The 23,589-nt window shown below is 36.1% G+C and overlaps 1 protein-coding gene across 1 annotated transcript in view; it reads left to right on the top strand.

The window, feature by feature from the left end:
- Positions 1–23,589, top strand: part of AGBL4 (ATP/GTP binding protein like 4) — an 887,859-nt gene that overhangs the window by 59,769 nt on the left and 804,501 nt on the right. Inside the window, exon 3 of the mRNA XM_023752821.1 lies at positions 2,003–2,163. Coding sequence (XP_023608589.1) covers positions 2,003–2,163 — 161 coding nt within the window. The remainder of the gene's footprint in view (positions 1–2,002; positions 2,164–23,589) is intronic.

Genomic DNA, 23,589 nt, shown 5'->3' with positions numbered 1-23,589 from the left:
CCATAATTGTGACTGTTTTGCCCCCTCTTTCCCATGAAAGTTAAACATCTAAATAAAAGTATCAAGTGGGGCCCAAAACTGGTTTGGCTCAGTGGCTAGAGCGTCGGCCTGCGGACTGGAGGGTCCCGGGTTCGATTCCGGTCAAGGGCATGTACCTGAGTTGCGGGCACGTCCCCAGTGGGAGATGTGCAGGAGGCAGCTGATCGATGTTTCTCTCTCATCGATGTTTCTAGCTCTCTGTCTCTCTCCCTTCCTCTCTGTAAAAAATCAATAAAATATATTTAAAAAAAAAGTATCAAGTGGGGAAGAAACGTTTATGCCTTAATATATACCAGTGGATTCCTTCTTCTCACTGCTTCATGTATCCCTCATCAATTCTTGCTTGACCCATTGCAATATATTTCTTTGTATCAATACTGCTTCTATCTCAATCTTTATACAAAGTATGTCATTGTTTAAATGTCATTGTTTAAACAGTCAATTGCCTTTTTAAAAATTATGAGACAATGTCTTTTACATTTAAATACTATTTAATATTTTATGGTGTTCACTTATTATTTTAGACATGCATTCTATCTAATATCTTTTGGCTTTTCTTGTAATGCAGGTCTACTAGAAATGAATTATCTTAGCTTTTGTTTATCTGAAAATGATTTAGTTCACCCTCATTTTTAAGGATATTTTCACTGAATATTGAATATTGAGAGTTTTGTTCTTTCGTCACTTTAACGATTTCATTACTATCCACCATGATTTCTGAGAAAAAGTCAATGATCATTCTTATTGTTGTTCTTTTGTATGTGTCATAGCTACTTTTCCCTGTTTGCTTTAAAGATTTTCTGTTTATGTTTGGTTAAAGTTCAATTCTGAGTTGTTTTGGTATTTTTTCTTTTGACCAAAGACACTAGAGCTCATTTTAAAGCAACATATTGCTGTGCTCTTCAAATGCAATACAATACTAACTTCTCAGTCAATTGCTTTGTTGATGTCTATAGTCATCTTTACTCTTCTTTAGCTGTTGATGATCTGGTTTGGGAACTCATCAAACTCTTTTTTATTTTATTTTATCTTACTATTAACATTTTGGGCAATTCACTACTCATTTGAATATCTGAGAGAGGAGATACAAAGAATGGAACTCAAACTTAACACATTGCGCACCAGTAGTTTTATTGCTAGCTTTACCCAATGGCCAGATAAGTTTCTATTGAACGAGTACAGAAAACGTTTTACAAAGTATCATACTTTAAAAAGATATTAGCTTGTAAGAACATGTAATAAATACCTTCAAAATGCAATGGGTATTTAATTTTAAGGTGTGCCTTTAACATTTATGTAAAACACTGTGTAATATGAAAACACGAGAATGCTCGTGATCTGCCCTAATGTGTTAAGTTTGTACATTTTTAATATAACTGTTAGTTCTGTTGTTGGAGAAAATGGAAAATAATTTCAATGTTGTTTGTAAATTAATCATTGTTATTCTTACAGACTAACTACTTCTAATTTTTTTGTTTAAAACCTTTAACATATTCTGATAGAAGTTGAGAGATATACCAAACACAGTACAAATGCATAGCCCTATTGCATTTGAGAGTTAAATAAGATCAAATATATTAGAAGTAGCTTGTATACCACAAAGGTTAATTCAAATGTTAAGGTGTTATCATTTTTGTTTTTCGAACTAGGAAACTGAAGTTTGGTTGTAATTCTTAATTGCTTTATTGGTCCTTGATACATGCTCCATACAGTATCCCAATCTAAGACAAAAAGATCTGCTAGGTGATAAGGATTGAAAAAGCTGCTTGCATCACAGCCTGGCTTAGCTCAAAGCCTCTGCTCTGCATTTGGAGTCAGCAGCCTTAGAGATTGTGAATACTGTACCTATAAGTACTGAATGATGACAAATGTCACTGTAAGAACTCCTAATATTTTAAATGTATATACCCTTGAACTGCATGAACTTCTATTAAAACCCAGTTCTCTTAATTTTTATTACCAGGTAACCTTGGACGGGTGGACCAGGTCTCTGAGTTTGAGTATGATTTGTTCATTAGGCCGGATACCTGTAATCCACGCTTCCGAGTCTGGTTCAACTTTACTGTTGAAAATGTGAAAGAATCACAGGTGAGGGAAATAGTGGATACCTTCAGTTTGGTTTCGGTAAGAAGATTGTGCTTTTGTTTTAGGTTAGGAATATTTAAAAAGTCATGACCATATTTGGACTGTTTTGTTGTGTATATATAACAGTGATACAGTTTTGTTTCTAGAGACATAGATAAATAGGTATAATATGTTGTTTTTTGTTATCTAAAGATTATTAAATAATACAAATAGAGAACAAAAAGTATGCTTTAGAAACTGAAACTGAAGCATTAGCTTGATATGGTAGGCTTCCTTGAGGAATACAGTAAGAACCTATAGGAGGTGACTTGTATTATGTTTATTATGGTATGTTCTCTATCTCATTTCTTCTATAAAAACCTGTAAATCATTATACAGTTCTCACAGGGCCTCAGTTTCAGGAAAAAGCTTTTCTTCTCCTATACAATTAGATGTTTATATCATAAAAACAATATGATTCTTGTAACTCATTCTATTTTCCCTTTGCTTAGGCTGTTGGAAAACTCAGAGTCAATTTTATAGCCCTCTTTAATGATTTTGCTTGTGTTTTTGTGTACTGACTTTTCAAAAAATGCAGATCATAATAATCTGTCTTTAATCATGATTTCATCATTTACATTTTCTAACAGTGTATGATTTCATAATCCTGTTCAAATCTGCTTTGAATGGGAGAGTGTATTGATGCAAAGAGAATTAAATACATATGCTTTGAACAAACATTAAAATATAATCTTAAGAAATCAGTTATCATTCTGTTATACTGAGACAACTAATCATGAAAGACTGCACAAACTTTGTACACATAGTGATATGATTTTTTTTTAAGCAGATGAAAGCATAGCCCTATAACCTAACCTCTGCCTTCTTTATTCAGGGTCATCTATTTTTTAGTATATTTAGGAGAATGTGAGGAGGTTGTTTAATTTCCTCTTTCAAGTCAATCTCTCCTGTTTGCTCTTTCACCTTCTTGCTTGCTTCTCTCTTTTTCTCTCATTGTGTGTCAGACAGTGGTCAGCATCTGGAGTTTAGGGAACTCGGAGTCTTCCTTGGCTCAGGGCGGTTCCTGGCCCACCGGCTCCAGTCGAAGAGGGCTCAGGAACAGCCACGTAACTTTACTGCCGATTCTCCCAACTCCCTACAACATCACCGACACAGGACTTTGTGTGTGTAATGTTTACTGAAGTTTGGGGTTTAACTGGAAGGAATTAAATTTATGGGAGAGCTCTGAACATTGTTAGCTAAATATGATTTATCTCAGCATTTTAGGAGAACTGGGAGAAAGGTTTCACCCTACACAGAGAGCTGCTCAAGGATAAACTTTAGTTCCTAGGTTTGCTTCTGGGTTGTACTTCTCTTTCATGGGAAAAATCCATTTTTGGTGTTTGTTTTTTTTCTTTCATAGTAAGAGGAACAATATTTATCTCTCCACCCACCTTAGGAAAACCTATACTTTACCTACAGGAGCTCACCTGACCCTAGGATTGTCCAGCTTGTTCCATCAAGACAATCGATAATTCCAAAGTGCATTTACCAAAGTCTATGTTACTGAGTCTTGAGAATATAACTTACAGCAGAGGCTTTAGCCAGATGTACTAGACTGAGTCTTAGCACTCTAATTTTGGGTTCCCTATGAAGATCTCTACTATCGTGAGATAAACACACAACCTCTTTCTCTTCTATGGGTGTTCCTGTGTCATGTCAGTCAGTAACTTACAGTTGGCACATACACACACTACTGATGATTGTGAGACAGTATAGTCAATTTATATGAAGGAGGGGGAAACATTTTATTTAAAGTGTTATAAGCCAGGATTTCTAAATTCATAAAGGAGATTAGTCTTTTCTTCTTTATGCACAGCATATGTGCATGCTTCAGCTTGCCTACCACACACAAGAATCCACGAACTCCTCCAAAATGAGACCTATTACTTTTCAAAAAAACAGCATTGTCTATCCTCATTATATCCTTTGCTAAATAGAGACTTAGTGGAAACCCTGAAATTATAGTGTTTTTTAATTTTGGGCCATATTAAATTCCAACCCTAATTTTATAGTTATGTTTTTGTTGTTATTGTTTAAAATATCTCTTCCAGAGTTATAAAATATTCATATTACATGTTGAAGTCATGCAGCCTATTTTCGTAGTCTTGTTTACCAGTTCAATAAGCAAGTAACATGAATGTGTCCCAAGGGATTACTGAAATAAGACAGTTGGTGCTTATTTTTAAAGTTGGAGGAACCAATATTTTCCCAGTCTTTTGGATTCTATCTTCATACCCAGTACTATTCTACCTTTGTTACAGTTAGAAATCATGAACATGTTTATCTGGTTTCCTGGAGCCTGATGCTTTATCAGCCTTTCCGTGGGCCATTGCTTCATCAACTATAATCACATTATATAGTTATGGAAATCTGTCTCAAGAAAGCATAAAGATCTGCTGGAAAGATACAGTATATATCTCTAGCTCACAGGATATTTGTTTTCATGGTTGTCTACATGAAAGAGAATGATTTTACTATTAAGTTTGACTTGTGAGGTCTGTTTTCATAATGTCTCTTCTTGTAATCTTTTTCCATCTCTCCAATTTCCGTTAAAATGAGACCTGCATGAATGTAATCTAGTCAGGAACCTTATTTCGGGTTTGGTACTAGCAGGCAAAGAAATATTAGTCATCAAAGACTGACTTCATTAAATGAATGTTAAAAATCACAGCATCAAATATACTTTATAAACAGGTCTAGCTTTTGGGTTACTTTTCTTGGTGTTTTTAGGAAGTGATAAAAACTTGGAGCATGCAGTGCTATATTGCAAGGACTGATATATAAACCTCCAAAAATAGTGGCTAACTAGTGCATTTGCAAGAGACTATGAAAACTGAACATCCTTGTACCTTTTTCTTTCTGAAAAACCTGTATTAAATGTTCTTATGTGGAAATTTACTAGTGATATAGCAGAACACTCATTTGATGTTAAAGTAAATCATCCTATTTAAATATAGATGCCCAGTGCATGAACTTCATGCACTTGGGGGGGGGGGCGTGTTCCCTCAGCCTGGCCTGCACCCTCTTGCAGTCTGGGAGCCCTTGGGGATGTCTGACTGATGGCTTAGGGGGGAGCTGGCCTAAGCCATCAGTCAGATGTCCTTAGCACTGCTGCAGAGGCAGGAGAGGCTCCCGCCACCACCGCTGTGCTCACCAGCTGTGAGCTCTGCATTGAGCGTCTGCTCCCTGGTGGTCAGTGCACGTCATACCGACTGGTCATTCTGCCTTTTGGTCAATTTGCATATTAGCCTTTTATTACATAGGATTCACAATAAAACTTCAGTAAGAGGAAAAAAAATGATCTGTCTTGACTATTTAAACTCTGTTTTATTTCTTTTATATTCTTTACATTTCTTTAAATTTATTTTCCCCTTACTGATTATTAAAGTAGTCAATGTTCAATGTAGTAAATTTGGAAAGTATAGATAATTATTAGAAGCAGAGGAAAACACATTCACCCACCCACCCATAATCTTACTACTAAAAGTGCAAATACTATTAATCTTTTGTCATATTTACTTCTAGGTTTATTTATTTTCTATTTTTGAAGCATAATTTAAGTTAGTACCATATATACTTTTCATGTCTTGCTTTTAAAGAAGCAGAACAGCAGTATAAAGCAATTTATATCATTAAGATGTCATAAACATGAGTATACAATAGCTATTTACTTTTGGACCATTTTCTTACTCTTGGGCATTAATTGTTGTTATAAATAACACTGTAGTGAACATCTTTATGCATGGAATGTTACCCACATTTTATTTTGCTTCTTCAGGATAAATTCCTATGAGAGGAATTGATGGCCAAAGGAAATTAATATTTTAAAAACTCTTGATACATATTTCTAAATAACCACCAGAAAATTTATACTGTTTCAGCAGTGAATGAGATGCTTTTCTTTGAATTTCTTGCTTTGTTTTATGAACTCAGATGGTCATACATTTAGAACAAATTGATTCTTTTTTCTCATTTACTTTGAAACTTCACACAAATAAATGGAATATGAAGCAATGTTTCAGGTCTTCAATAATAAAGGAATTAATTGTATTCAAGCATAACATGAGACAACAAAGCAGATCTATTTATTATTTTTACCTTTTTCTTCATCAAATTCTTTATATGGGTGTGCCAACAGTTTGTTCTCTGAGGTATGTATTGGGAAATTAAAATTCCAAGAGAATAGATGAATAAGATAAATAAAATAAAATTGAAGGGATTGCAGTCATTGCAATTATTGGTAATACTAGTAGTCCGGTGCACAAAATTCGTGTACATTAAAAGGGAATTAATTGTCCTAACCGGTTTGGCTCAGTGGATAGAGCATCGGCCTGCAGACTCAAGGATCCCAGGTTCGATTCCATCAAGGGCATGTACCTTGGTTGTGGGCACATCCCCAGTGGGGAGTGTGCAGGAAGCAGTTGATCGATGTTTCTCTCTCATCGATGTTTCTAACTCTCTATCCCTCTCCCTTCCTCTCTGTAAAAAATCAATAAAATATATTTTTTTTAAAAGGGAATTAATTAGCATAGATATTTTAATATTGCTATTTGCCCTTTCTCTATAATAAAAGTGTGAGAGATGAAAGGAAATTAGTAAAATGTATATGAAAATAATATATAAATTTATTAATAAATAAACAGTAACAAAAGGAGCTGATTCCGTGAGGAAAGGGGCTCTCTCCTCCCTCCTGTCAGGGTCCGGGGTGCAGGAGAATGGGGTTCCTGGCTGGCAGGCCACTGACAGCAAGCTATCCAACAGCAGATTCTGTGAGGAATGGGGCTCCCTCCTTTCTACTGTCAGGGTCTGGTTTGAAGGTCAGCCATGCCCCCTGTTGGGCCAGACCCAGAGTTGTACCATGCCATGGCCTCCACCTCTGCAACCCAGGACTGACTGCTGCTGGGCGCTCCTGGTGCTCTGAGGGTGGGTTCTTCCCTAGGCCACACAGGAAACAGCTGTGGAGGGCGCAGCCCTTGGCAAAAAGACCCAGGATTCAGTGGGTCCATGTCTGAGTGTGGGTTCCTGCCTCAAATCCCGCCCTCACTGGAAACAGCTCCAGGAAACAGCTTGGGGGATGGTGCAGCCATTGCCAAGACAACCCCTGCAGGACTGACTTCCTTCCACTTGGTTGAGCTTCTGGCTTGATGTTACACCCAAATAGCTCCGGGAAACAGCTCGGGGAGGGTGCAGCCCTTGGCAAAGCGACCCAGGATTCAGTGGGTCCATGCTCCGAGGTTGGGTTCATGCCTCAAACCCCACCCTTGCCAGAAACAGCTGGGGAGGGCACAGGACTTGGCAAAGCGACCCAGGATTCAGTGGGTCCATGCTCTGAAGGTGGGTTCCTGCCTCAAACCCCACCCTCCCCAGAAACGGCTCCAGGAAACAGCTCAGGGGAGGGCGCAGCCATTGCCAAGACAACCCCTGCAGGACTGACTTACTTCCGCTTGGTCGTGGCGGTTCAGGTTGTGATGAACACCACCCATGGTTTTTATATAAGTAGATAAAGGGGTAGGATTGACTATGGGAATAGCTAGATGAAGTATAATGGAAGATAAGATATTGGAGAAGAGGAGCTCCAAGTAGTCTGAATGTTTTTGAAAAATTATCTCTGTAGATCTTGGAAAAAAATATCAGTGAGGCCTGAACAAGAGTCATTGAGAAATGAAGAGGAAAGAGGGAGTAGCCAGATGACACCAATAGTGAGAGGTAGTGGAGGGATAATATGATGAAAGGAGATTTCAAAGCTATGTGCATGGAAGTGAAGGATCAATATTATAAAGATTTGGTTATCCCCAAATCAACCTAATTTTAATACAATTCTAATAAAAATGCCCCCAAATTCATTTCATAAAACTCGACAAGCTAATTTTAACATTCATGTAGGAAAACAAAGGTCCAAAAATAGCCAGGCCCACATTGAAGAAGATTAATGAATGGGTATACATTTATTTTATGGAAACTTGTATTTCAGCTAACAATTTCTATTTATAGCAATGGTGATTAAAATAGTTTGGCATTGGCAAAGGAATGGGCAAATAATCTAAATGAACAGACTGGAACTCAGAAACAAAGCTATTTATAAAAGGGAACTTGATATCTGACACAGGGTACATTGTAAAATAATAGCAATAGTAGGGTCTATTCAGTCAACAGAATTGTGTGGCGAACAATACCCCAATCTCATACTATTTCAGAACAGACCACAGTGAAGGGGCCAATGCAGGGAAACCAGTAGGTCTGGGATAAGCTCAGTTCTATCAGAAACTAATTGTTCATTGCTAGTATATAGTAATATGACATTAACAACATGGAAAGTCCTCCAAATGTTATTTTTCTTATCATTAATATCCAATAAATATTTATTGTTTACCTGTGATATGCCAGTCACTGTTCTGGGTACTCAGGATTCAGCATAGAATAAGACAGACAAGGACCTGCTGTTCTGGGGAAGCTAATGCTCTATTATGAGAAGAAAGACAATACATAGGAGCAAATAAAAAATAAGATATTTCTAGAAAATGGAAAATGCTACCATAGTTTGTTTATCCAGTTAAGGGGTTTTAACGATATTTTCATTTTTTGCAATTATCAATTAGGCAGCATATTCTTTTATATATGTAAAGGTGTACTGGTTAATAATGCAGATTTTGTGATCAAAGAAAACATGGTAATTTCATGAGAAACATTAAAAGTGCTTTATTCAAAGTAATGTCCATTGCTAGCTACACATTTCCCCCATCTTTCAGGTAATTTGTGGATACCGTCTCAATAGAACTTTTCTTGTTTTGAGGCAAACCATTCAGAGACCCGATTTTCCACTTCTTTGTATGTTTTGAAGTGCTGCTCAGGAAGTGCGTGTGCCATCGATTGCAACAAGTGGTAATCTGAAGGAGCAAGGTCTGGTGAATACAGTCAGTGGGTTAATACTTCCCAGGCAAGACCTTTTAACATGTCTTTAACTGGTTTTGAAGTGTGTGATGGTGTGTTATCATGAAGCAAAATTACTTTGCTCTGTCTTCTGGCCCATTCTGGTCGTTTTACGATCAAAGTGTGGTTCAAATTGACCTGGATGTTCTTTGTCTTTCACGTCGAAATCATCACTTTTAAAGCGTTTAAATCAGCGTTCACAAGTATCTTGAGATGAAGCATGTTCACCATAAGCTTCCCGGAGTATACGATAACTTTCAGCAGCACTTTTCTTCAAAATAAAGTAATGAATTAAAACTTACCTCAAATGCTCTTTTTTTGGCACGAAATTCGATGTTTTTAAGCGTAAAAATATCTATGATGTTAACACCTTTAGAAAATTTGACATATGAAGTTTTGAAGCTTGCTGTCAATACATCAAAAAAGCATACATATCAAATCGCATATATATCAAATATGTGTAACTCGAACTATTGAAAAAAATATGCATTAGTAACCGGTACACCTATACCCCAATCTCATACTATTTCAGAGCAGAAGTGAGAGGGAGAGAGAGATAGAAACATCAATGATGGGAGAGAATCATTGGTCAGCTGCCTCCTGCACACCACCCCACACTGGGGATCTAACCTGCTACATAAGCATGTGCCCTGACCAGAAATCGAACTGCGACCTCCTGGTTCATATGTTGATGCTCAACCATTGAGCCATGCTGGCCAGGCTAAACAGCATATTCTTGTACTTATTTTGTTTTTGTGAATATAAGTTATCACTTCATTTGGGCAAATACTTGGGAGCAGGATTGCTTGGTCTTATGCTCTAAGTGTATGTTTAACTTTATAATTAACTGCCAAACTGTTTTCCAAAGTGGCTGTATTCATTTTCATTTCCATCAGCAATGTATAAGGGAGCCCTAGTTACTGCATATCCTTGTCAGAACTTGGTATTGCTAGTATTTTTTAATCTTAGCCATTCTAATAGATGTGCAATTGTATCTCATTGTGATTTTAATTTGCATTTCCCTAATGACTAATGGCTTTGGAAATCTCTTCATGTGCTTCTTTACCATCTGTATATATTCTTTGATGAAGTATTTGTTCACAATTTTTGTTTGTGTTTTAAATAGGATTGTTTTATTGTTACTAAGTTTTAAGAGTTTTGTATATATTCTGGATATAAGTCATTTATGATATCTTTTGCAAATATTTTTTTCTAGACTTCGATTGATCTCCTTATTCCTTTAACAGTATCTTTCACAGAACAAGTTTATAATTTTTGTGAACTCCATTGTATCAATTTTTTTCTGTTACGGATCATGCTTTTGATGTTAATTTTAAGAAATCTTTGTCTAATTCAAAGTTACAAAATTTTATATGTTTTCTTCTAAAAGTTTTATATTTTGGGGTTTACATTTAGGTCTATGGTTTATTTTAAATTAATATTTATTTGGTGTGAACTATGAATTGAGTCTTTTGGGGGGTTGTTTTTCTTTTTCTTTTTTGCCTATGGATGGCTCATCTGTTGAAATGACTACCCTTTTTCTGTTGAGTTGTTTTTGCATTTTTGTTTAAAATCAATTGATCATATATGTGTGGATCTGTTTCTAGAATCTATTCTGTTCCACTGAACTATATGGCCATTCCTTCTCCAATTCCACACCACCGTGATCTCTATCACTTTATAGTAAGTCTTGAAATCAGATGGTATAATTTCTTTCAACTTGTTACAGTTTTAAGAAATTCTTTTGGTTATTCTAGCTCCTTTGTCTATCCATGGAAATTTTAAAATAAGCTTATTGAGTTCTACACAAATATCCTGCTATCCTGCTGGGATTTTGATTGGAATTGTTTTAAATCTTTAGATGTTTAGGAGAATTTGACATAGTGATATATTAAAGGTATTGTTTTTTCCAATTCATGAACATTATATGTCTCTTTGCCTTGTTTGATTACTTTCATCACTTTCTTTGTGTGTTTTTTTAAGGGTTTTTTTTTTCAACATACAGATCTCACATATACTTTATTAGATTTTTGCCTAAGTCTTTTTTGGGGGGTGCTATTATAAAAATGAAATCATTTAAACATTTTTAATTACTAATTGTTTGTTGCAATTGTAAAGTAATATGACTCTGACAATATATAGTAACCTGACACTGACAATATATTCTGTATCCTCGCTAAACTGACTTATTACTCCTAGTTGCTTATTTGTCAGTTTGGGATTTTCTAAATATGAAATTATGTTATCTAGGGATAGCAATCATTTATATCTGTATGCTTTTGTGTGTTTTTTTTCTTATTCCATCAGCTATTACCTCTAGTACAGTGTTGAATAGTAGTAGGGAGAGTAGACACACTAGCCTTATTCCCAATCTTAGGAGAATGCATCTAGTTTTTCAATATGAAGTTGATACCCTATTATGTCTCAATAGAAAGAGATGATTAAAATAAAATTCTAAAAATAATTTCTAATTTGTAGTATCTAAAATGATATGATTTTGATATAATTTAGGAATATTTTCTTCAACATTTGGAAATATATCATTAAATGTGTGTTATGAAGTGAAAATACTAGTATATAAATGCACTGGATAAATGGAAACCAAATATGAAGCATTTTCTTTCCCATTTTATTCTCTTTCCCCTTTTCTCTCAAAAGTTAAAAGTTTATCTATAAAACAGTGTTTGATGACCCAATAATATTTCTTGTGGCATGTTTAAAAAACATGTCTAAGAGAAACCAAGATGGCGGCATAGGTAAACACCGGAGTTTGCTGCCTCGCACAACCACTTCAAAAATACAACTAAAAGACGGAACGGACATCACCCAGAACCACAGGAAGGCTGGCTGAGTGGAAATTCTACAACTAGAAGGAAAGAGAAAAGCATACCGAGACTCAGAGGAGGTGCGGTGCGTAAGTAAAATACAGAGGTACAGAGGCGCACGCGAAGCGGGCTGGCGGCTGAGGGTGCGGTTGTCTTTTTCAATCGGGAGGGAGTCTCAGACTCTGAGCTCCAGTTCAAGGCAAGTCTCTGGGGACCCAGACTCATACGGGAGAAGCGGGACTGTCTGGCATCCGTTGGAACTCGAGGGCAGCTTTCTCTCGGAGGTACTTGCAGCAATTGCTGGGACACTGAGAAGCGGGGCCTCTGAAGGCAGGACTGAGAGAAGCCATAACTGCTGGCTCCACCTGCCCTGTTGATACCTTGGGACCCGCCCCACCCAAGCCTTGCACGGAGGCATTTGCTGGATAGCCTCAGGCAGAGGCTAGATTAGCACCTGAAGTTCTCCCACTGCCGACACAGCTGATTCTCACAGCCAGTTGGCCTAAAGGTCAATCCCTCCAAGTGTTACTTACAACAATAAAGGCTTAACTACAACAAGACTGTGCACAAAGACCACAAGGGGGAGCACCAAGAGTGTCCTCATCAAGTAATTGGGGAGGCTGAACCACTGGGCCCTAGAGGACACTTAGCACAGAAAACCACTTTATCAACACAAGGAAGCATAAAAAATGCGGAGACAAAGAAACAGGACACAAATAACAGAAATGGAGGAAAGCAAACTGCTGGATATAGAGTTCAAAACCACACTTTTAAGGTTTTTCAAGAACTGTCTAGAAGCCGCCGATAAATTTAGTAAGACCCTCAAAAAGACTGGTGAGACCGCCGATAAATGTAGTGAGAACCTCAAGAAATCTAGTGAGACCCTCGATGTTGTGATATAGGACCAACTAGAAATTAAGCATACACTGACTGAAATAAAGAATATTATACAGACTCCCAACAGCAGACCAGAGGATCGCAAGAATCAAGTCAAAGATTTGAAATATGAAGAAGCAAAAAACACCCAACCGGAAAAGCAAAATGAAAAAGTAATCCAAAAATACGAAGATAGTGTAAGGAGCCTCTGGGACAGCTTCAAGCGTACCAACATCCGAATTATAGGGGTGCCAGAAGAAGAGAGAGAGCAAGATATTGAAAACCTATTTGAAGAAACAATGACAGAAAACTTCCCTACCTGGTGAAAGAAATAGACTTACAAGTCCAGGAAGCACAGACAACCCCAAACAAAAGGAATCCAAAGAGGACCACACCAAGACACATCATAATTAAAATGCCAAGAGCAAAAGACAAAGAAAGAATCTTAAAAGCAGCAAGAGAAAGAAAGTCAGTTACCTACAAGGGAGTACCCATATGAATGTCAGCTGATTTCTCAACAGAAACTTTGCAGGCCAGAAGGGAGTGGCAAGAAATATTCAAAGTGATGAATAGCAAGAACCTACAACCAAGATTACTTTATCCAGCAAAGCTATCATTCAGAATTGAAGGTCAGATAAAGAGCTTCACTGATAAGAAAAAGCTAAAGGAGTTCATCACCACCAAACCAGTATTATATGAAATGCTGAAAGGTATCCTTTAAGAAGAGGAAGAAGAAGAAAAAGGTAAAGATACAAATTATGAACAACAAATACACATCTATCAACAAGTGAATCTAAAAATCAAGTGAATAAATAATCTGATGAACAGAATGAACTGGTGATTATAATAGAATCAGGGGCATAGATAAGGAATGGACTGACTATTCTTGTGGGGGAAAGGGGTGTGGGGGATGCGGCAAGAGACTGGACAAAAATCGCGCACCAATGGATGAGGACAGTGGGTGGGGAGTGAGGGTGGAGGGTGGGGTGGGAACTGGGTGGAGGGGAGTTATGGGGGGGGAAAAAGAGGAACAAATGTAATAATCTGAACAATAAAGATTTAATAATAATAAAAAAAATAAAAAACATGTCTGAATAACTAGCTATGTTTTATTCAGGTTATTTAACTTACTCCTGCATGTATTAACTGATTCATTAAAAACAGCAGCTTTTTTTTGGTCAATTGATTGAATGTGCCTAAGTATCCAATTCCATTACAAAAGAATAAGAGAAAGTGGGAGCAAAGAAGCTGAGCTACTTTCCCTTACTGAGTATATAATGAGTACTTAGATTGGGAGGTTGAAACATGTAAGGGAGAGTGGTACCCAAAACTCTGGAGTTTAAATAGAAGCTTTATAAGTGCTTACTAGTTATTGGCTGTCAGCTAGTTACTTAACTTCTCTGAGTCTCATTTTGAATCTATCTATCTATCTATCTATCTATCTATCTATCTATCTATAAAAGCCTAAGCGACTGTTACGACTGGTGGACCAATCAACCGTTGACTGGTCGCTATGATCGCACTGACCACCAGCGGGAAGACGCTCAATGAAGGAGCTGCCCCCTGGTGGTCAGTGCGCTCTCACAGAGGGAGCGCTGCTCAGTAGGCGCAGCGGGTCTGGGATAAGCGGTAGCAGCGAGGCGCCCGGCCCAGGCTCTTGGCACCTCCCTGGCTGCCTGTCGTTTTACATTTAACTACATCCCTGAGGGGTCCCGGATTGCGAGAGGGCGCAGGCCAGGCTGAGGGACCCACCAGTGCACAAATTGGTGCATCAGACCTCTAGTATTAAATAATATTACTTCAAAGCATTGTTGTTTAAATCATGAAATATTTACATTTTATTTGAAATTAAATAATGAGCATGTAGTAAAGACCCTGGCATATGGTTTACTTTTAGAAAAATATTTATTAAGTCTAATCAAGATGTATTTTATTAAGAACCTGTTATATTCCTGACACTGTGCTAGGCATTGAAGATATACAATAGCAAAAAAAAAAAAAAAAAAATCCCACACCAATCAATGTGTCTCTCATGTTGTTGTTTCCCTCTCCCTCTCTCTCTCTTCCCCCTTTCCCCCCCTTTTCACACTCTACAATGGCAAAAAAAAATTCCCTATATTTCCTAGAGCTTACATTTTAGTGAATGCAGTATAAATCGATAAGCAAATAATCATGCAAAATGTTAATTTATTTTATTGATAAATTTTATAAGAAGAGAAATCATCACTAAACAAAATTATTCCTTTGGATCCTAAGGTAGTAACATTCACCATCTAAATCTTACTTGTATAGTAAAGCTCAAATGATTATTTAGCCACCATAGAACACTGTTGCAATGTTATCTATTGGATAAACAACTGAATGGTTAACTTAAAAATGGGAGTATGACTAGGGAGAATAGTTTCATTTATTCAACAAACATTTTGGTGATTCACTGTGAACCCAAGCATTTATATAAGGCAGTCCCTGAATCAAGTACACAAAAAACTATAAACCAATCTATAATAATAAAAAGGTAATATGCTAATTAGACCAGATGTCTTAAGGACGTCATTCCAGACATCCTTCCTGATAAAGCCAGGTCTGGAGGGAAGCCAGCCGGGGTCCCAGGTGCCTGTGGGCGGCCAGAGGAGGGAAGCCTGGGTCCCAGATGCCAGAGGGAAGCCAGTGCCAGCAGCTGGAGGAAGGAAGGCCTACTCTTGCATGAATTTTTATGCATCGGGCCTCTAGTATATAAAATAATAAGTTTAGTACTATAGATACATGTAAGTTATGGTGAAAATTTATCACTTTAGTTGGGCTAGAGGGTCAAAGAATAGATAAAAGAAGACAACAAAGAGAAAATATATGATCTGGTCCTTAAAGCCAGTCTTACATAGAAAAAACTCATCTTAGTTAAATAAGTATTATAAACCTGATGTGATAGCCAAAAGCTTCAATTTAATAGTGAAATAAGTGGTAAAAAAGCAATCAAATCATGTCATGATCTCAATTTATATAAAGCAAAACATATCCTAGTATTTTTATTAAGATCATAAAGTTGGTTGTAGAGTAGGGTAGTCATATTTCACCATTCATTGTGTTTGTAGTATCAACATTATATGATGTGATATAACATAGTTACTTGTTTATGTGGAAAGTTCTCATATGAGGAATTTCATGCAGGATTTTTTTTCTTATTCTTTGTGTATGGTTTTTAACTGGTGAACAATTAAGAAAGACCCAAATTTAGACTAGAAACTTATTGTGACATAAACTTATAAATATTGCTGTTGCAATATAAATAAAACACAGATGTAGAAAGTGAAAAAGATCTTTATGCAAATAAAACTCTTGGTACTAGAAACAGAACATCTTAGACTGGATGAGTCTTAAAGCTATGGGTTGTTTGGCTGATCTACTGCCAAAGAAATGAGCGATTGATATTTAAATTTTATGCAAAGTTTCATGGATAGTCTAAGCCTTGCTTTGGCAGAACAAAAGGAATAAAATCTGAGGAAAAGGCATTGAAACTTTTATAGGCTTTGATTTGCTAAATGTATGGAAAAAACTTTGGAGTCTAACCAGATGAGCTCTCAGAATAACTTACTATTCTTCCTTGTGAATCTGGAATGGCCCACACTGACTTACTTTTTAATTTTAATTTTTGTGGTCATCTTTGGATTTCAGCTAGCTTGCATATAGCATTCTGTGGAGTAACTAACTAAATGCTGATGACTCTTTGATCTAGAACTCGTTTTACTCTGATCTATCCTTCCAGGTGCCTGGCCAAAAGCTTCCACATCAATACTGAAAAGAAGTCTGTACTTTCCCAAAGTCTGTGTCCTTTTTTAGTGTTTTCTTAGTTTTACTGTACCACTGTCTACTTGATTAACCAAACTAGAAACATGAAGTTTGTTCCTGATGATTCATTTATTATTTATGCTGTCCTCTCTATCTGAAAGACTTTTCTCTAATTCTCAATCTGCCTGGCTATCCAATCCTTTAAGATACAGATAAAATCTCCTCTCTTCTAAGAAGCTTCCTCTCACTTCCAGACTGTGTTCCTAATAGCTTTTGTTGCTGATGCTAACAAAGCATGGTTACCACATGATGTAATTGATAGTTTGTATGCCACTTTCCCTCCTGGATTTTTAGCTATTTTATTATTACTATTATTTTTATTACTATTTTATCTTGTTTTTTTCAATACTTGATATGATGTCTGCCTTTAAAAAATAGATCTTACCTAATAATAGACAAACATGGTAATTGACCGTACCTTTGCTACACCTCCCATTGGCTAATCAGCATGATATGCAAATTAACCACCAACAAAGATGGTGGTTAATTTGTATACTAGGTTCCAAGCGGTGGAGCGAAGTCTGACGGCCCGGGGCTGGAGCAGCGAGGCCTCACACCCCGGCGCCAGGCGGAGCAGCGAGGCCTCACAGCCCCAGGGTCGGCGGAGCAGCGAGGCCTTACGGCTCCGGGGTGGCTTCGGCTGGAGCCCAGCCAGAGCAAAGGCCTGGGTCCCCGGTGCAAGAGGCAAACCGGTGCCAGCAGCCAAGGGAAGGGAAGGCCTATTGCACGAATCTCTTCGTGCAACAGGCCTCTAGTATGTTGATAAAATGAATGTGTTTACCTATTGCTATAGTGACACCCTCATACTGACTTCTTTTTTGCATCAAGACTTGGGTCTTTTGGGGGTAACTGTACTTCTTTCCCAAGCTGAAAAATCCCTAAACTTGGAAAAGAATAAACCTATAGATTGATTGAGCCTCAAACGGGATAAATAAATCCAAGTAAAACTGTGTCAAATCACATAATAGTCAAACTCTAAAAACTAAAGAAAAAGAAAAAAATCTTCAAAGGAACCAGAAAAAAAAAAGCATTATTTAACTAGTACAGGGAAAAAAATTTGTATGATACAAGATTTATCATCAGAAGTCATGGAAAACAGAAGGAATTGCTTCAGCATTCAAGTGCTTGTAGAAATGAACTGTCAACCCAGATTTCTATATTCAGTGAAAATGTCCTTCAGGAATGAAGTGAAAAATCAAGGCATTGCTTTTGGTGTCAGATTTTAAAAATCATCACCAAGACCAGTGTCAGGGAGCTTACTGCCCATGTTTTCTTCTAGGAGTGTTATAGTTTCAGATGTCTTTAATCCATTTTGAGTTAATTTCCACTTTGAGTAATTTTTGTTTATGGTGTAAGATAGTGGTCCAGATTCATTCTTTTGCACATGACAGTCCTTTCCACATTGTATACTCTTGGCCCCTTCATAATAAATTGATTGCTTATATATGTGTGGGCTTATTTCTGGGCTCTCTGTTCTGCTCCATGATCCATTTGTCTGTTTTTATACTAATACCACACTGTTTTGATTACTACAGCTTTGTAATATAGTTTAAAATCAGTGCATGTGATGCCTCCAGCTTTGTTCTTCTCCCTCAAGTTTATTTTGGCTATTCAGGGTCTTTTTTATTTATTATTTATTATACCTTTATTGATTTCAGAGAGGAAGGGAGAGGGAGAGAGAAATAAAAACATCATTGATGAGAGAGAATCATTGATTGGCTACTTCCTGCATGTCCCCTACCGAGCCTGCAACCCGGGCATGTGCCCTTGACTGAAATCGAACCCGGGATTCTTCAGTCCACAGGCTGACACTCTATCCACTGAGCCAAACCAGCTGGCACAGGTCTTTTTTAATTCTATACAAATTTTAGGACAATATATTCTTTTTCTGTAAAAAATGCTATTTGAATTTTGATAGAAATTGCAGTGAATCTGTATAATGTTTTGAATAGTATAGACATATTAATATTAATTTTTCTAATCTATGAGCATGGGATATATTTTCATTTATTTGTGTCTTCAATTTCTTTTACTAATGTCATGTAGTTTTCAATATATAGGTCTTTTGTTTGAGCTAAATGTGGACTCATGGGGTGAACATATCAATATTTTCTGAAATAATTAAAATTTAAGTTAAAAAATTTTTTTTAATGATTATGTCAAATGGCTCATGGAAGATGTCAACAATGTGGTCCCTTTTCCAGTGTAGTTAATTCAGCGGAGTCCCAGCTCCATACTCTTCTAGGTAGGAATGGTCTACATGAGCGTGTCCTGTCCCTTTGGTGAAAACAGAGTGAAAAGTCATTAGATTATGGACTTCCTAGTTCATAGGGACTTCCATCCTCCACACCTCAGGCCTGAAACTGAAAATCTCTGAGACATTTAAAAGAATTTTAGTTGTCAATAATTTTTAATTCTAGTTTCAGTAGTGTCTGTTGCTTAAGAAAAACTAAGACCCAGGTGTTCTAATTTCTTACCTTGGTGTAGCTGTCACTCAGATGTCAAAAGCTCATTATAAGTGTCATAAACAAAATCAGTATTGAGTAAGGAAGATCATGATATTAACTACATGTGTTGCATTTTTTTGTGTGTGTGACTTGACATTGTGTTTGGTTACTACTTAATATATTTTATTATAAAATTGTGATTAATCAAATCTTACAGTGACACCTCACTATCTCTCAAAGAGTATAATTGTACCATTTAATTGTGATTTAGTTCTTTTTTTTGAAAATAGTAGTCTGCAGATGTAGGTAGATAGTTAGGCTATTATGGAGTATTGAGGTTTCTCCTTCTGCCTCATCAGCCTGAAGATAATATTTTTAAAATTTATTTACTTGTTTTTCTGTACTCTCTCCTTCCCTATCATTGTGATTTCTGAAGCTCATAGATTCCCTAAGATGCCATAGCTCAGAGAACACTGTTATTAAGAACATTCAAATAAAAAAAAAAAGCTGATCTCTTTCCAATGAATGTTAATATAGAAACACAATATTATACTTTACATCTTTGGGTTGTGAGACAATGGTCATGTGGATTAGCCAAAACAATGGCATTTGAACTTCTTTTCATCATATGAGGTGAAAACTTTTTTGATCACACCACTTACCAGCTTCTAACCAGCCCTCACGATAAAGCCCAAGTCCCTCCAAATAACATGCCAGGTCCTTTATGAGTTGGCTTCTCTGTACCTTTCTATCTTCACTTGTCCTTACTCCACTAGGTGTTAGTCATACTGTAACAGCTTTATTGTTTTGGCTATGCCAGGCTTTCAGTTCTGCCATTGCCTTTGCTCATCTAGTTCCTTCTGTATTGAAGGTTCCATCCTTATTTACCTGATCATTTTCTATTGTCTTCCAGCTATGTGTCTATCTGCTCAGCACACTATGTTGTAAAGATCATTGGATATCTGTCTGTTCCATTAGAATGAAACCTACTTGAGAGCAAAAGCAATATCTTATTTAATATTTGTATCTCCATTGCTTTGATCACAGTTTTCCAATGCAAATGAGGGAACTTAGCCCAGCATTACTTGATAAAAAAAAAAGGATGGATGATATAACAGCACCAAGCATCTCAATATAGCCATGAGTTTTGACACAATTATAATTTCCTAAAGTCCTAACTTCCCATACCTGAAAAAAACACCCACCTCAGCTCTGTTTAACAAATTAAAATCTACCTTCCTCCTCCCCTTCTAAGGGAGTTAGAGAAATAATATCTTGGTTTGTATTGTGGCAAGATTGAGGTTCAGATATGGGGGTTCCTATAACATGAGGACTGATAATTGTGCTTCTTTCTAATCAGCACAGCAGTGGGGTTTTAGTTAAGAACATCCCGTTTTCATAGCAGAGCCATTTCAGTGCTCTGTCCCTCATTTCATTAAACTGTTGACAATTGCTGATGGGATTACAGACAGTAGCTTTCTTTAAGGGAAATATTAGGCAGTTACTGGTAGATTTCTGACACACCATTACAAAATGCTTCCTGTTAGCAGGTAGTGGGAAGAGAAATGGATGTGAATCTATTAGTATCAGAATTACATGTCAAAAAGCTAGAGCAGAGTTCAATTTATTTCTGCAATAATAAACAAGTCAGAGATTGACTTGACAATTATTTCTACTTCAACTACTTGTTTTTTTTCTGAGATGAACATTCCAATATAAAATCAACTTGTGTGGATACCTTTTAGTAAATAACAGCATATGTGAATTAAGATTATCCCATAGGAGCTAAAATTAAACCATTTCTTAGGTGGGAATGAATATTTTATAGTTCTCTCTGATAAAGAATGTAAAGTTACGTAATTTTTGATGAAATAACAAAATGTTGGATGAAGATTTAGAGGGTATAAATTCTACTCCTATTTTTCCTATATACTAATTATGTGACTTTGAACAAGTTATAACTACTTAGGTTTTCAATTTACTCAATTGTATAAACTAATGATGATAACCACTATAATTTATTGAATTCCTAAAATGGGCTTTATCTACAATGTGTTCATCATAAATATGTCATTGCATCTTCACAATGCACTCATTACTAAGTTAATTCCCATTTAACAGATAAGGAAAATGATGTTCAGAAAGCTTAACTAACTTGCTCAAGGCCATGTAGAATATAAAAGGCAGAGCAGAACAAAATCCCACATCTTTTGGTCTTCCATGTCTTTATTCTTTTTTTTTCTTCACTCCTCTCCTTTTATTTAATCTCATTGCTATCTTGCACAGTTACAGAAATGAACTGATGAATTTAAAAGAGCTTTTGTGGCATACAACTTTTAGGCACTGCTACTTTTACTTATACACCTTGGTATCACTAAGTTGGAATGGAGTTGTTTTCTGTTAATGTTGAGTGGAGAAACACTACACAACTTTTTGAAGGCTTACACAAATTTAAAAGTTAATTTTCAGTTTTTCCTGGATGGTAATTTTTTTCCTACTAAGGCTACAAAATTATATTCGATAATGTTATTTCTTTATAATATTTATACTTCTTTCCCTACATCTATTTTCATATATTTTTCAGGATAAACCTGCATATGTTAGGAGGAATAGAAAGCTTCCTTAGTAATATCTGAATATATAGTTTGTAAAGTGCTTTTGCATGCATTACATTATTTGTTTTTCAGATAATAAGTGCCCAAATTTCGTGCACTGGACCTCTAGTTAACTTTATAAATTATTAGTCCACAATCTTTACTATGTATTTTCTCTTGCTGCTTTTATAGTTTCTTGTTTTGATAGTTGTGAAATAAGTATCTTTACTTCTATCTTACAACTAACAGAACTGAAGTGTAAAGAGACTTGCCTAAGTTCACAAAGAATGTTTGTGGTAGAGGTCAAGAACTCAGGGCATATTATTCCAAGTATGGGGTGCTTCCTACTGTATAAGAAATGAGTTTTCAAGGCAGCTATAATATTGTGGTTACTCCTACATGCTTTTGAGTTAAGCATCCTGAGTTCAAATTTTGACTCATTTGTATATCCTTGGACAAATTAAAGAATTGGCCCAATAATTGGGACAATTAAATACCAAACCTCCTGGTAACTCCAGTTTCGCATCTATAAAATGAGGATAATAATATTTATTTTGTAAGGTTGTTGTGAGTTTTGAATGAGTGAAACATTAGCATAGTGCCTAATACATAACAAGTACTCAATAAATTTTAGCTGTTTTTTTGCTCACTTGTTTTGTATTATAAGTTGTGGTCACATGATTAATTATACAGACCAGTTTTTAAAGTTACTTAAAGTTTCAATTTATTAATTCAGTGAACATCCCTGGAATGCTTCTGATGTGCTGTATATTTTTTAGGCTTGAAGGGGGGTATATATAATAGAGTTCCTACTCACAAGGAGCTAATTTTTTTTTCAAGAAGAAAATTAAGACACAAATGAGTGAAAAGGCAAATATTATTGACTTCTATAGACACCTGACTTTAGAAAAGTATGTGTTAACTTGCTTCTAAACTTTGGGTTTTTATTGTCATTGTTAAAATTATTTTACTTAAAGAATTATACATTTGTGGGAGAGTATCATTTTAGAAATCCTATAACAGAAATGAAAGATGCAAATGAAATTCATTGTTTAGTAGATTGAGATCTATTTAACATGGAGTAGATTTCCTTGGTCTGTTTTTTAAAAAAATACAGAATAGAGAATCTTTTCAATTGCAATATATACATTATTGATTATAATTATATCTGGAAATTTATTAAGTGTTTACCATGTGCCAAACATTATACTAGGTGCTTTATAGATACTATAAATTCTCACAAACACTATAAGTACTACTATTTCTCTTTAATAGATGTAGCAACTGAGGCTCAAAGAAGTGACATAACTTTTAGGAATTTTTAAAAGTTCCAGTGGTGTTTGTCTCCAAACTCTGTTAGACTTGGAAAAAATTTGAACAATTGAATCTCATTTTTAAGCTTGAGTTTTGCTTTATTGTATTCAATTCTATTAGCTTCCCCACCCCTCATTATCTACTATATTGTTACTGTGTGGTAACCATAATGCTTACACATAACAACCTTTATTTATATTAGTCTCTTAGGTTGATAACATCTTAAATTTAAACACATTCTAAAGCTCTACATTTTTACTCTCCCTACACGTTTTGTTTTTGATGACACATTTTACATATTTTTATGTTGTGTATTCCTTAACTAATTGTTATTGTTCTTTTTACTAATTTTGTCTTTTAACCTTTATATCCTATATAATAAAAGGCTAATATGCAAATAGAGCCAACAGCGAAATGACTGGTTGCTATGATGCACACTGACCACCAGGAGGCAGACGCTCAATACAGGAGCTGCCCCTTGGTGGTCTCTGTAGCAGCTCTAAGGATGTCCTACTGCTGGTTTAGATCCACTCCCTTTGGGAAGTAGGCCTAAGCCATCAGTTAGACATCCCTCGAGGGCTCCTGGACTGCAAGAAG

This window comes from Myotis lucifugus, unplaced genomic scaffold, assembly GCF_000147115.1.
Source record: "Myotis lucifugus unplaced genomic scaffold, Myoluc2.0 scaffold_37, whole genome shotgun sequence".
In the NCBI taxonomy this organism is placed as follows: Eukaryota; Metazoa; Chordata; class Mammalia; order Chiroptera; family Vespertilionidae; genus Myotis; species Myotis lucifugus.
The sequence above is the reverse complement of the archived record's forward strand: the minus strand, read 5'-3'. Positions and strand labels throughout refer to the sequence as shown.